The 15,911-nt window shown below is 35.8% G+C and overlaps 1 protein-coding gene across 2 annotated transcripts in view; it reads left to right on the forward strand.

The window, feature by feature from the left end:
- vps8 (VPS8 subunit of CORVET complex) overlaps positions 1-15,911 on the forward strand; it is a 345,245-nt gene that overhangs the window by 171,004 nt on the left and 158,330 nt on the right. For both annotated transcript variants that reach the window (XM_088930095.1, XM_088930096.1), the window contains exons 35-40: positions 4,179-4,323; positions 6,830-6,919; positions 10,586-10,628; positions 11,035-11,147; positions 12,472-12,553; positions 13,367-13,449. In XM_088930095.1, the coding sequence (XP_088786221.1) occupies positions 4,179-4,323; positions 6,830-6,919; positions 10,586-10,628; positions 11,035-11,147; positions 12,472-12,553; positions 13,367-13,449 (556 nt within the window). The remainder of the gene's footprint in view (positions 1-4,178; positions 4,324-6,829; positions 6,920-10,585; positions 10,629-11,034; positions 11,148-12,471; positions 12,554-13,366; positions 13,450-15,911) is intronic.

Raw genomic sequence — 15,911 nt, forward strand, 5'->3', positions numbered from 1 at the left:
ATGGAGTCATGTAACTAAGCAGCTAAAATATCACAAAGGGACATTTTTGGAAAATCTGACGTTCCTTTTTAAAAAAAAATATATTATTGTCCTTATAATGTTAATAGGCAATGGACTGTCATGTAGTGCACTGCACCCAGGCGGTTCAAAGCCCAGTCACAGAATTACTTTGTTTCTTACATAGCCGAGTATATAAAAATAGTCCACTATTATAGGTTGTTGTTGGCTACGGTGAGTGTATGTATCTGGATGAATTGTTATAATTAATGGATTCATGATTTAGGACTCTTTTGAATGAGTTTTAATCAACTTTGTCTGTTAGTGTAAAAAATGACTGAGGGTACTTTTCCTTCTCCCCTGGTGCAAGGTGATAATCTGGAAAACAAGTTTTTTTATTTTACTGGTAGTGTGAACCTTGAATGAGATTAACACAATGAGATTACTGAAATGGATCATTTTAGTAAATATGTTGACAAATATCAGAATTTTTGCTTTCACGAGGCAAGATAAAATTGTATCCAGCTGTGAATCGGCTACAGTACGTGACCTTGCCCACGTGAATCTTCTAGGAAAGAGTCTTAGTGGGCAGCGTTACTCACAGTGTAGTGCCCATAGATTGTACAGTATAACAGTATAAAGCAAATATGTTTTTTTTAAATGTTTATAATCGCTATTCTTGCAAATACATGTTGTATTCAGTTTGCTTCTGTGTGTTAGCTGGTGGGCAAATGTTTGAGGTGAAAGTTCTTCCACAAGGAGTGTACCTTGAAAAGCGTAGAAGACTGCACCAAACGTTTTGGCTCTGTATGTAGCTCAAGCCATTCCTCTTTGGCACTTTAGTCATAGAGATGGGAAGACGCCTCCCCCCTTCCCATTACCTCTGCCTCCCAGACCTGTTCCCATTTTTAAGCATTCTGTGTCTGAATCGCAGTGGATGAGAGAGAGTAGAGAGAGAAAGAAAAAATGGAACCCTGGTTTAATTTTAAGTGATATTTTACCTTAATTTTTTATTTTATAAGTTTGTATTTTACTTATTTTATGATAGTTTTAACACAGTCTTGCAAATTAATGTTTTTACAAGATGTGGAAGAAGTGCAACAATTTATCACAATTTATTGATTACTAATAGTTTATGCACCTGACACATGACTTTATTTAGATATATATAAAATTGGACTGTGAAATAACATTCAGAAATACAATCGAAAATAGTCTGATATTTGTGTAGATGAAACTTTTCTAAAATTTATTTTTTAAAAATTAAAAACGATTAAAATGTATAATCTTTCCATGTGTAATGTCATTAACAAGTACAATAAGCCCCTGCTTTGTTTAACGATGGTTTTAAATATAAAACTAACTGGTGAGAAAGCTATGTTTAATGATAATTAAAAGATTTCAAGTTAAAAGAAATTATTTACATTCCATTATTAAGGTTTAAAGGCAGACTCAGTGCCATAAACACTGCAAGCTGCAGAACGGTCTCCTCACGGCGCCGCCTCTTCTCTGACTGAGCTCAGTGGGCGACGCGCTATTTTCTCAACTGCCTGCTGTTTTGCTTCACCCCACGGGAAGACAGGAAAATTTGATTGTACTGTATCTGTACGAAATGCGTGTTGCATTTTCGAAATTAAAGTGTTTAAAATGTTTGATTAAAACGTTAAGAAAACATACAGCTTACACAACGATTTTAAGCTGATCACAAGGAAGAAAATTCACCCGTTTTTCGTAGATTTCGTGTTTTTAACTAAACTTGTTTTTATGGGTTTTAAAATCATGCAATGTCTATTTTAGGCACACGTTATTGTTCCTACTTTTTATTTTCTTTAACATTAAAAGAATTGGTTGCCCATCGTGCCACACAATATTATGTTACATTTTTATATTTTTGAGAGACTTTAGAAGGCTTTAACTGATGCATAAAAAATATAGCATAATGCCTTCTCGCGTTATGAAGTCACTTGCACTTGGGATCCACTTTATTCAAACTAGGGTTTCTAAAACTGCAAAACTGCAGGTACTAGATATTGTTTAAATAAAAGCTGTGAAATGTTTCACAAATTGCGATCTTTAAATCTATAGGTTGCAGGCTCTGTGTCATTCACGTTTTTATTTGATTATTAATATTACTTAACATTGCATATATTATGATATATAAAAAAAACAAAAAAATGTTAATATAGTGTACATAATATTTACCATTTTATTTTTTTTAAAGTCTTTGTTAGAAGAAAAACTTGTGCCCGAACCGGGTATTGAACTCGGACAGAACCCCTATTGACAAACCCGCTGTACCAATGGGCTGCTCGGAAACACAGTTAAGACCAACAACTTAAAAATGTTTCTAAAGTAATCATGCATGAATGAGTCAAATTAAAAATAAAATGTGTTTACAAAGAAAGTGGATTACAGTAATACTACCAGCTATATAAATACATATATTTAGATCCTTAAATTAATATTGTTATTAATTTCTTTAGATAAACAATTACGTATTATATTCCCTATTTAGCTGATTCTTAAAAGTATGAGGTTTTTTACTGTGATAATGAGCGCAAATATTCATAGAAAAGGTTAAAACCTGGAATACAGAGGGAGTTTCAGAAATTAAACAGAGGGCTGGCACACCCTGTCTCAAAAATAGTTTAATAAATTGAAGTTTGTGAAAACAGTGACAAATCACAAGCAGTTCGAAATTATTAGTTGTTATTAATAAATCACTTAACTTTGAATGTGTTGTGATATTTAGAAATACTAACAAATCCAATATAGTAGCTGAACATAAAAAGAAGTCGATAATATTTACTACTTTAGTTTTTCAAAGAAATGTTTATTTGTTAAAAGAAAACTCATGGCGAGTGCTGGGTTCAAACATCTGACCTCCAGCATGTGAGTCACACGCAAAGTCATTACAACAACGCGCCACTTGACAACTTAAACTATAACTGAAAAGGGCAGGCAAAATGTTTCCAAGTAATCGTGGGTGAATGAGTCAAATTGATGCAGATGTTTACAAAGAAAGTGTACTACTGTAATAATTTGAGCTACGTGAATATAATTATATTGTTATTCATTTCTTTAGATACGCGATTCCATATTAAATTCCCTATTAATCAAATTCTAAAAAGTATGAGTTTTTTTAGTATGAGCACAAGTATTCATAAAAAAGTTAAAACATTATAACTTTTTATGAAGTATATAAACTTAATATAGTCAGAAGGAGCACATAAAAACTTATCCAAAATAACCACATTATGTAACCGAATGAAAGACTTGAATGCTTGAAATGTTTATGTAGAAAGTGGAATACTGGTGTGTATTTTTTATTTAAACTACCACTACCAGCCATATACAGTTTGATTATATATTTATATTCTTAAATTAATATTGTTTATGACATTCAGAGACGTTATGCTCCTTTTCTTTTTGTGCTCAGTTACTGAAATTTCCCTTTAGTTGTAAAATTCCATATTGATATTCAATATTAAGCGGATTAAAATGCGCACAGTAAAGCGATTAAATTAAGCAATCGTTTGACTAACAACCAGTGTACCACGAGTGCCGCCTGTTGGTCATTTTGGTCAGCCAATCACATACTGTGGTATAACGCGCTGAAATGCAGATAATTTCGCACAGTATGGGGTTTTACCGCATATTGTGAATGGCTGCATCTGTATCTTAACAAAGCTTTAAATACTTATTTTAGTCAACATCTATAAAGCAATGGTCCCCACAGATGCTTGTAGTAACCGTTTCATCAAGTATGCAATGAAAATCTGGGGTAAGTTTCTCTTATGCAGCATAGTAAATATACACATATACTGTACACATCAATCTACTACTGTATATTTGTGGTTAGTATGTGCTTTTTGAATATTTGTAGAATATTGAACTAGTTCACTGATCTTAACAAATTATGCACTGGTTTGATAAGACACTGGCAGGTTTATCTTATCTCCTTCTGTGTGATTTTCCTAGAAATTCTCATATTTCTGAATCTCGATGATTCATGGGTTTTCTTTTTTTCCTGAGTGGAGTCAGAAACATTTAAAGTGATACTACTTCATAATAGCATTTCTAATTTAAACTAAGAAAACCAGGGCCGTGTGTTCATTGGCAGTCTCCATGTGCTGCTATTTCTGGTAGTTTTGAATAACTGATCTCTTGTTCTGTTCCAGGGAAGCCACACAGAACCAGAAGATGCTGTGCTTGAGCCCTGACCTACATGAGCTCTACATCAGTCTACTGTGCCGATTTTGTCCAAGCAAGGTCACTCTGTTCTTACAGGCATCACAAGACTACCGCTTAGAGGAGGCCATTCAGGTGAAGTCTCTTTCCTTAGGTTTCTTTGTGGTGTTATATTGATAGGGCATGCTTCAGGTGGCACAACATTAACTTTGCTGCATATAATGTGAAAACAAAATAATGCAAAATAAATAAGAGTTCATCATTAGCCAGATGTGACCCAACCATAATAAGCCAATCTGTGTAGTGTTCTCCATGATTAATACATAAATGAATACATAAATGCTAGTTGTATTTATTCTCTCTACTGCAACTAATTCCCTGGGTCAGAATGTCATAATAGAATTTGTAATAATCACAGACAGCTCAATTCCTCAATTCATGACTAAAAGGTTTTATGAAGATGTACAGATGCAGCCATCTAGAATGCACCAGGTTTACCATGTAGGTATACCATGGTAGACATGCAGTCTCCATAGACTCCAGCTCGTTATCACTTTTTTATTTTTTTTAATATTCTGACGCAGAATTACACGACTCCATTAAACTGCCAAGTGGAGCAGTGAATCCTTAAAGTACCACAGCTCCTTATTTTACAAATCAGTATAGATTAAATGTTTATTAACCCATTAGTGCTTTCCTGTGATAATCATACTCTATATATACTAGTGACAAACATTTTTTTATATATAGTTATTACATTGTTGAGACAGGATTTTGCTACATGTACCACGTTTCTACCACAACTCCAAATAAAGTAATGTAATGTAAGTAATGTCAACACTGTTTAAGTGTATAACTAAAATAATTATATTTTCTTAAGTACATACATCATATAGAATTATTAGTAATTGTGTATTAATAGTAATTTGAAATTTTATTTTAGACTTTAATTATAAAGTCGATAAATACCCATAATAATGAGTAATAATAGCTTTAAAAAGTAATAATAATGGTTTTAAAAATGTATTTAAAACCATAAAAAACAAAGAGAGGCAAGATAATAAACTTTTTGACTAGTGATTTGAATTATTTTGTCATGTACAGTAAATTGCATTGGACTGATACGAGTGCTCACTTTGATTAAGTCTTCACTATATTTATATTTATATATTTCCTTTAATACACATACACAATGAGTGGAGACAGCAGAATTACACAAATATATTTAGTTGCATTTAGTTTTAAAGAAAACATTAACAGGTCCAAACCAGGCTTCATTTATGGCATGTTATCCCCTTTAAAAAGTACTGTACAGCCACATGCATTTTGAAACGGTAGCTAGGTTATGTGTTTTGTACCCTGATACAGTATATAGCATATAAAGTTAGCTGCACTTTGATCTCCTATTATGTGGTGTATTTTGGCTGTGTGCAAATTAAAGCACAGCCAATCTGAAAGAGTAATTAGCATTTAGAGGGAGAACATTTCCACCTGTTTGGATAGGCTGTGCATTGAATTAGCCACTACTCTGGGCAAATTAAGAGGGCTGGATTATAGGACTGTTAAACTCTGTCTCTCACTCAGAGCCTATTTTTCGCACAGAGCTTCACAAACCTTCACCAGGATTCCCCAAGTGACAGCACATAAACATATGAACGACCACCTTCTGAGCACTTACAAGGATGCAGTGTCAGCAAGGAGGTCCCCCCTCTTGCACTGCTGAATCAATCACTGCAGTATTGAACTGTGTCGGCTTTGTCATTTTAAAAAGACAAGTGGCTCAATAATAAATGGGTGGAGTCTGCCAATACTTCCGCTTTCTCCCTCTGGGAAGTCATGGGAATCATTTTATAGCTGAATGTGAATAACACAAAATTTGCCCTGATAGGCATTACAGTATCAGGGCAAAGTGCTTGATGGAGACCTTCTATTCTTCGCCCTATTGACACTGTCACCAGATTATTTATTGCCCAGGTTTCTCAGTAAGGATAATAACTAAGAATTATGTTCCAATAATTGGATTGTAACAGCTTGCTTTTTTGTTTAGGAAATTTGTGTGTCAATAAGCTCTTTCAGATGTATAGTATGAGAGAGAGTGTGTCTCAGAACTGTGCACATTATCCACTGTACTGCAATCAAAGAACAATTACACAACAGCTTATAGCTTATACACTAAGAAATACAGATTCTTAATTCAAAATGATTGTGTAGAAAAACAAAATAAATGCTGTTAGTATCCTAAAGTAGGATGTTTTTCCCAAGTTTGCCTAAATATTGTTTTGAATGCTGCCTCTAAGAAGCCAGTTTGGGTTCAAGTGAGTCACACTTCAGCAAGTCTCAGATGTTTATTAAGCCAAGAAAAAAATTAGAAATATAAGTGAAAACACTCTATTAATGTATACTGTAATGTTTTATTTTTGTCAAAATGTGTCCTCTTTGATGATAATCAAGAAATATTGATAAACCATTCAGTTAATGTTGCATTCAAGACCAAAATTATTTTTAAAAATGGAAGGGTAATTTTTAAGAAAGTATCTTTTTGTTTAACATTTAGAAACCTCAGAGTTTGTTCCTTGTGAGTGGGTTTGTGTTAACGTTGTTTTCATTTCAAGCTTTGTTTTTATTATTTATTGGCTTTTAGATAACAGAGCAACACCACCTGCATGAAGCAACAGCATACCTGCTGGAGAAGAAAGGAGATGTGCACGGAGCTTTCCTGGTGCTGCTAAAGGTAAAACCACAGAAAAAGAACTAAGCTGCCGGTGGTGTTATTTCTACCTTAATTGCACAAAGGTGCCATGCGCATCAAACAAATGAATAGTGTGAGTAGAATAATAAGATTTTTTAAATGTAGGTTTAGCACTGCCATTATGTATGAAATGTAATGCCCAGAAACCAAAATAAATAAAACAATTTAAGGTCCTGACAGTAGTACAAATATAAAGATGAGAATGAAAAGCAGAATTCGGGATTTCTTTATTACCATCAACAAATAGACCCTTTTTCAGTGTAGCTGCAATGAGTTTCTAGATTATACTGTTTATTATATTTAGGTAATTTGGAAACCTTTAACCCTCATAACAAGAAGGGTATCCAGAAGTACTGTAAAGTGGCATGAGATTTGTTTCAGAAATACAGTGCCTTCAGAAAGTATTCCCCCCCCCCCCCCCCCATTGATTATTTCTCATTCTGCTGTGTTGCAAAGTCAAATTAAGTCATTTTCCACTCCTGTAGAAGTAATGCTCTATAATGTTAAAATGAAATATATATATATGAAATATTAAATAAATATATAAAAGTATTTAGATGTCTTCAGAATTATATGAAAAATAAAACTCTGAAAATTACTTAATTGATAAGTATTTACCCCCTTTGTTTTAACAACCTAAATTGGTGAGGTATTCAATTATCTTGAGAGATATCACACTAAATACATTAACAAGGTAGACCTGTGTTCACTTCGAATCCACCTGTGTTCAATTGCTTATTATTGACTTTGTGAGGTCTCACAACTAAAACAGTAAATCAAATCAGTCCTGCTGTCATGAAGACCAAGGAGCTGCCCGTGGAACTTCGAGATGAAGTTGTTAGGAGAAATCTGGAGAAGGTTATAAAAAGATTGGAAAAGCTTTGAATCTTCCTAGGAGCATCGTGAAGTCCATTGTAACAAAATGGAAAAAATATGGCACAACCCAGACACGGCCTAAGATCAGGCCGTCCTACCAAATTGAGCAACTGGACAAGAAGGGCAATTGTCAGAGAAGTGACCAAGAGGCCAGCTACAACACTGACAGAGTTGCAGAGCTCTTTGGCTGAAATAGGAGAAACTGTCCAGAAATCAACAATCTCTTCAGCAGTTCACAGATTCAGCTTCTTTGGGAGAGTGGCTAGAAGGAAGAAGACAAAACCCGAGACCTTTTGGAAGAAAATGTTGTGGTTTGATGAGACTTTAAAAGAGTTGAGCTCTTTGGCCTGAAAGCAAATTGCTATGTTTGGCACAAACCAAATACAGCCCAACACCCAGGTAACACCATTCCTACCATCAAGCATGGTGGTGGCAGCATCATATTCTGGGGTTGCTTTTCGGCAGGAAGAACTAGAAAGCTTGTTGCCATCAAGGGCAACATGGATGGAGCCAAATACAGGCAAATCCTTGAGGAAAACCTGTTTCAGTCAGCCAGAGATCTGCGTTTAGGGCGAAGATTCATTTTCCAGCAGGACAATGACACAATGCGCATGGAAAAAAACGATCAAGGAATGGCTTGAAAAAAAGAAGGTTAGTATTCTGGAATAGCCCAGCCAGAGCCCAGACTTGAATGCAATTGAAAATCTGTGGTATGACCTAAAAAATAGCTGTCCACTGATACTCTCCACCTAATTTGGCAGAATTTTGCACTGAAGGATGGGCAAAAATCCCACAATTTAAATGTGCAAAGTTCATACAGACATACCCGAAAAGACTCACGGCTGTTTTTTATTCGTATGAGCTTAACATGCAGAAGTTACATAGTTATATTGTCACAGTCAGGTGCTACAGCCAGTCGCGGCTGGCATCATCCAAAACGGTGAAGTTGCCGGGGCACCTGAAGCGAGGGCAGGAGTATAGAATTTGGTCAGCCGTCTGCTCCTTGCCGTCGCTGCATTTGCAAATTGGGTCATCAGTGAGACCTCAGTTGTGTAGGGTGGCCCGGAAACGGCCATGTCCGGTTCTTAGTCGGTTCAGCTTGACCCAGGCTTGTCTGGGTAGGTCATTTCCAGCGGGTTTGTCGATGAACTGTTTCAGTCTGTGGTTGTTATTATTCCACGCGTCTTGCCACTTTTTGTTAGCCCAATTGGTGCCATTGTCGTTGTTTGCTTCTTTCATAAGGCGCCTTATTGTGTTAGAAGGTGAGTGCCGGTTTCCTAGTCGGAGGATCGTGGTGTTCCGGTTGCAGATGGCATTGTGTAGCAGGTGGTTGGAGACATTTGAGGCTTTCAGAGCAAGGTTAATGCAACTTGCTTCTCTGCGAAGATTTGCTGGAGAGATGCCACTGAGAATCGGTAGCAGTTCAGTGGGCGTAGGTCTAATGCACCTGGTGATAATGCGCTTGCTGTTGTTCAGGGCTGTGTCTACCTTCTTCCTGTGGCTGCTGTTGTGCCAGGTAGGAGAGCAGTACTCAGCTACCGAGATGGCTAGAGAAAGCACAGAGGTGCGTAAGACGGTGAAATTTGCACCCCAGCTAGTGCCAGCTTGTCTTCGCAGGAGGTTGTTCCTTGCTTGGATTTTTGCTGCTGTTTGTTTGAGATGTTGCTTGAAGGTCAGTGAGCGGTCAAGGACAACTCCTAGATATTTCGGGCTTTTCTCAAATGGAATAGTTTTGTCTTCGCACTTGACGTTGATTGTTATGTTAGCAAGGCGATTGGCGAGGTGGAAAATGCTGCTCACTGTCTTGGTGATGCTAAGTTTTAACCTCCAGTCTTTGAAGTAGCAGTTCAGCTTGTTCAGGTCAGTCGGTAGTGTAGTTTCTATTGCTTTGATGTCTGTGGAGCAATGCATAACAGCGATGTCTTCTGCGTATATGTACTTTTTGGCAGTTGTACATGGCAGGTCAGCTGTGTAGATGTTAAACAGCATTGGCACCAGCACCGAGCCTTGCGGGACGCCATTCTTAAGGTTAAATTTCCTGGAGGTGTCGTTGCCCAGTGTTAAGATAAATTATCCGTTAGAGATTAGTTCTTGTATAAAGAGGACCATTTTCTTGTTTGGGATGATACAAACTCACGGCTATAATTGCTGCTAAAGGACTATGTACAAACTATTGACTTGAGGGTGAATAATTTTGTAAATGAGAAATGTAAGTCTTTCATTCTGGAGAAACGAATGTTCTTGAATAAAAAAATATTTTTTGGTTCATAAATGTGTGGATTTTATTGTGTTATTAAAGGGGAAAAAATTTCAATGTGTTAAAATTTGGAGGTGTAACAAGAAAAAAATGTGAAAAACGTCAAGGGAGTGAATACTTTCTGAAGGCACTGTAGGTCAAATGTATGAATGATACTAAACTAATGCAAACTCACAATAGATAACTGAGTTCACAAACAATTTCTATATAAAATAAATATACATTAATAAGATTTATTAAAATCACTCCTTATGATTAAATACAAATATACTCCCTTTGCAGTGCACTTAATTTTGTAGAAGTCAAAAGAATCAGTTTCAGTTTTGTGGTAGCCAGTGATACGTGGGAGACTACAGCAAAGGACAAACTGATGTAAATATCTTTCCAAACCCTATATCTGTCTGTAATAGTCATAAGAGTAGAAATGTCTTGACCAACAATGATAAAAGTGTAAGATGTGTGTTGTGACCATTTCAGCTTTACAGCTTAAAATAAACATCTTCTCTGTTTTTCAGACATTGAAGAACAAGCTTTCAGCACTTCCTCTAGAGAATAAAGGTGAGAAAAGTTTCCTATAAGAGATGCTTAGAAGATAAAGAAGATTTTAAGTTAGGTATTTGATTGAAGTTAACAAAGATCTGGATCAAAATCATTACAGTATTTATGCCTACTTACCTTTCCTCCCAGGACCATGTAGTACATAATCTGCACAGTGTCTGTGCTTGAGATATTTTAAGTTGAGAAGGAAATAAGTTGAGTCCAAATCATATGCAACTTGCATTAAACCATTTTTTCTTGCACCTCTGGAAAGAGTGATTTGTTCGGCTGTATATTGGCACTGATTCAAAATTCAAGAATTTTGAATTGTGAATTGTGAAAACTTGTGAGCTGTCAACAGTAGGATTTTAAAATATTTTTTTGTGTTCCTCCATGTCAAATGCTTAATTATAGTGGCTTTCTTTAGGCGAACCTTCAGCAGATGAAGAAGAATCCCTGCTGAGTGTGGAGGCAGCTTTGGCAGAAGCCATTGCTCTGTGCCAGCGGAATTCCTACAGTCTCAACCAGCAACAGAGAGAGGTAATGACAGATAGCCACGTCCATGTGTGTTTTCACATCAGGTTTGCACAAGAGCTTCACCATAGTCACACTAAAGTATTCACAGTTCTTTATCTGTATCTGGTCTGGTCACTACTAATAATGTGGGTTATAAAAGACCCATATTATGGTATGCTGATATTTCTATGTTTACTTTATAACAAAACACAAATTGGAAAAAGGATGGTAGTTATTAAGTACTTCAGGGTGCAGGACAGTTTTTTTCTTACTCAGATGTGAAAGCAGATGAGTTTAAACCTATTGGTAACAAACTGGATTTTAGAGACTCATTGATGAGTAACAAATAGTCAAACAGCAGAGATGTTAGAGTAGAGGCATAGGAACATAGGAACCAGGATCCAAAACACCAAATGAGGATCCAAATGAGGTGGTAGGTCTCATTTTAACTTCTTACTTACTCACTTAGAGTCTTAGCCAAAAATATTGGCACCCTTGCACTTTTTGCAAAAAACTCACAATTTTTGGTCTCCACAATTCCTTATTTCACTGTTAATATTACAGAACCTTTGTTTTTTTATTCAGAGCTTAATATGTCCTTTTAAATCAGAAAATAAAAACATCCCAAACTCAATATTTGGTGGCACAGCCTTTGGTCAAAATAACTGCAGTCAAGTGCTTCCTATAGCCATCGATGAGCTTCCTGCACCTCTGTACTGGCATACTCTTCTTATGCAAACTGCTCCAGTTCTCCCAGATTTGAAGGGTGCCTTCTCCCAACTGCTATTTTCAGATCTCTCCAAAATCCAGAATTCACCAATTCTGTCTATTGGAGAACATTTGGAAGATCTGTGAAAATCAGTCTAGCTATAGACATGAGGTGGAGAGATGAACATGTCCAGTTTGAAGACCTGTATGTTTAAAATAAACGTTAGGTTATCCAAATGTTATGTCAGTTAGGTTAGGATGACATTTTCCTTGATAATTGTTCTGATGTTTTAAATGAAGTTAATATGGGGAAAAAAAAATACAATTTCACTGTAATACCATTCTATCAACTGGCATTTATTGCCGGAAACATACCAGTAACCAGTTCGCAGTTATAAAACTAAATAGTTAATTGTTGTTGTTTAAAACATCTATAGTTGAAACTGTGTAATCACTCCAAAATCAGAAATTGTTCCATACATAATTTCATTTATTTAAATGGATTGAATTACAGCTTTATGTACTGTGAAAACATCACATTTGCTAAAAATATATATTGAATACTTTTATTCAGTATATATGCCAGCATCATTAATCAGTGCAAGTAAACAATGAATCTCTGTTATTTTACTTCTCGCAGATGCTGTGGTTTCCATTGTTAGAAGCAATGATGTCACCTCAGAAGCTACTAAAAGGGTCAGCCTTTCGGCACACTTCAGAATGTAAGGCTATTTGACCTGTCATTATTAATAAAGATTAAGATGCTGCTGAGACAAATTAGACAGACATTGGAAGTTATCCCTAGGGCTTCTACAACAGAGGTGCACACCTTAATTGCGATGTCGATTCTCAACTGATAACACTAAGAAAAGTATGTTATAACATAGCATATATTTTATTTTTTTCTTGATTTATATTCTTATGGTTCCTTTTTGTTACTAATCCTCCCTAACAAGCTTTGAGTATACAGCAGTCCTCACAGTATACATATTGCTTAAGCAGTTAGTTATAATTTCAAATGGCAATCTACGCAATTACCATAGTAGAATAGTGTAGAAGAGGTAATTAACCAAATAATTGATTAAATAACAAGAAGATAAGGATTATGTAAAACAATTTTGAAGGTAGTTTGCCTCAGATATACTGTATTTAGGACTTATTGTGCTGCTTGCTGAGTAACCTTGACAGGTTACCTTGCCCTAAGTAAATCATCTAACCAACTGAGTGTGATGTTAATATTGACTGTAATGAATAGTTCAGTCAATAAAGCTAGAAACCAGCTTTAGAAGGGTTATAGCCTTAGTCACAGAAAGTTATGAACCTCATATCAAATAACTAACCAGGAACTCCTCTGCAAACATTATATATGTGTGAAACGATGTGGCCTCTTGGAGAAAATCCTTGTCATGACTCAGCAGATGTATATCATTAACGTGTTCTTATCCCTGTGTGTTTTAACCCTGTTTTCCATATGAATGCTGTTAGATGATATACTGTACTCGTATGTCATGCTACAGGTTATGTTTCTCTTTCAGCACTGAAACAGCTTACGATGCAAGTTCTGAACAGCATGACAGGCTTCATTGCTCTACCATTGATAATCCAGCGCATCTTGCAGGTCTGTACTGTCTGCATTTCCCTTTTTCTTTTTCGCCAGTAGTGTTGCAGAACTGGCTCAGGTGCTGATGTGCTTTACTCAGCCTTAAAGCTAGTGGTAAAACATATCTCCACCATGTTCTCAATCCAGTTTCACTTTCTGTACAGCCAGCCATTGCATGTAGCCCAGGTCCCGGGAGATCTTGAGTCCAGGACACAAAATAAAAAGATTAAATCCGTACTATAGTGGTAAAATTGGTCATGTTCACTTATTGTTATCCTAAACTAGAGATCTAGTAACTTAGCCTTGCTCTTGCATAATCTTGCCTCAGCTCGTCACCGGCTTGGTTACCATGACATTGTTGTTTTCCACCAAGCTTGGTCGATACTTTATGGTTTTACAACTATCCAGATTTGTTCTGTGGCATTTAGCTGACCTGCATTTCTTTTTTTAGTATTATCAATATGCTTCTCTGGGGTTACTCACAACAAGAATTTCTATTGTACCTTCAAACCTAATTTATGGTTTGTGACTTTTAGGATATGCATGCCAATTAGTGTAATAGAAATGTTTTCATAATCAGTCAGAGACTACTAAACTGTTCCTTTTCATGTCACCATCTGTCAGGGAACCTTTATTCTGGACTGGAGGATTCAGTTTAGGTGTCACTGGGAGGCTTCACTAGGAAGAAACCATTACAGTGATTGAAAGCAATCACTCAGTTAAAATTATTATTATTATTATTATTATTATTATTATTATTATCCTTGCATAGAGCATTTCTGGATGCTCCACTCAAAGCGCTTTACAGGTAATGGGGACTTCCCTCCACCACCACCACCACTTTGCAGCACCTACCTGGTTGTTGCAACAGGCAGCCAAAGTGCGTCAGTACACTCACCATACAAACAGATCTAGCCATTCAGAATTCGTGCCGGATTCTGCATCATTTTGCAGTGCGCATGACCAATTTCTTTTTCATAAATCTGTTTTTGGACTACATTTCTTTGTAAAACCACCAGGTGGTGTAGTGAAAGCTTAACATGGCATGTGGAGCATTTGGGCAGTCGCTAGGAAATCTTTTTCCATTTATAGAATTTAAGTTGTATACTGTTTAGACTTGTATACATTTTAATCTGTTTTTTACATTATCTGAAATATTAAATTAATATTTGTATTTACATAAACAAAATTACTCTGTTTGATATATTTTTTAAAAATATTGTTATACTGTGGCTTCTTGTGAACGCAATGTGCTTCCTTCAGGTTTATTTCCCCAATTAGATCATTTATATTTTGTCTTAGTGCAAATTTCAGCAACGCGTAAATTTTAATTATAAAAATATGTTTCACATATTGTATTATATTGGCTCTAAAACCATACAGCACCATACTGTATACACAGTATAGTTATGCGGTATAGTTCACACTAGAGTTCATTGGCCTGTCTATGCTACTGTTTTGGTATACTGTATCTGTGGATATGACTTCATGTGATTTGTGTGTGTGCCTCGTTGAGAGACGAGAAAGCAGTGCTTAAAAAAATCCTGATTGGGAGGAAAAAAGTCCTGTGTATGATTCATTGCAGTATATAGCCTAAAAATGTGATTGAACAAATTGTAATACAAACTATTTCACGAATAAATAAAAATGCATGTTCAATTTATTGTAACCCCAAAAACCGCAACATGCTATATACGTATAATAATCACAATTTTTAAAAGTACACGTTTTTTAATGCAATAATGACAGCAAGTATTCATAGAAAAGATTAAAACGTTATAGCTTTTTATAAAGTATATAAACTTAATATAATCAGAACGAGCACGTCAGAACTTTTCCAAAATAACCACAGTAAGTGACCAATTGAAAGATTTTGATGCATAATGTTTATAAAGAGAAAGTGGAATACTGTTACGCTTTTTAAAATTTAATTTTAAGCGAGTAGAACTTCAATTATATTCACAATTGTATTAGCAGATACAAATATTAACACAAATCGAAACCTACCCCTACCAGCTGTATATACAGTTTGTATAAAATATTTATATTTATATTCATGATTTAATGAATATTAAATTAATGAAGTATTTCACTAACATCTAATGCACCACAAGTGCCACCTGTCGATCATCTTTTGCAGCCCCAATTCCGGGTTACGGGGTTTTACCGCGAATTTTGAATGGCTACATCTGTAAGCTATCGGTGGGGAGGAGAACAGAATGATTAAACCAGTTCAGAAATGGTGATTGTTGGTAAAGACCAGTGGGAAATTTGGCCAGGACACATGGGTAACATCCCTACTCTTTTTAGTGAAATGCCTGGAATTGAGATTGAGAGCCCTCAATTAATTACACATATGGAGAAAGCTGATGTGTGGTAGCTGCAATATACTGAGTGGGGACGTGAGGTGCTCTTTGAGAATAGGAGACAGGTAAATAGAAAGAGACTGTGAGAGAAGTGGGTACAAGAATTATAGTAAA

Source organism: Atractosteus spatula, chromosome 13, assembly GCF_055471065.1.
Source record: "Atractosteus spatula isolate fAtrSpa1 chromosome 13, fAtrSpa1.hap1, whole genome shotgun sequence".
Classification (NCBI taxonomy): Eukaryota; Metazoa; Chordata; class Actinopteri; order Semionotiformes; family Lepisosteidae; genus Atractosteus; species Atractosteus spatula.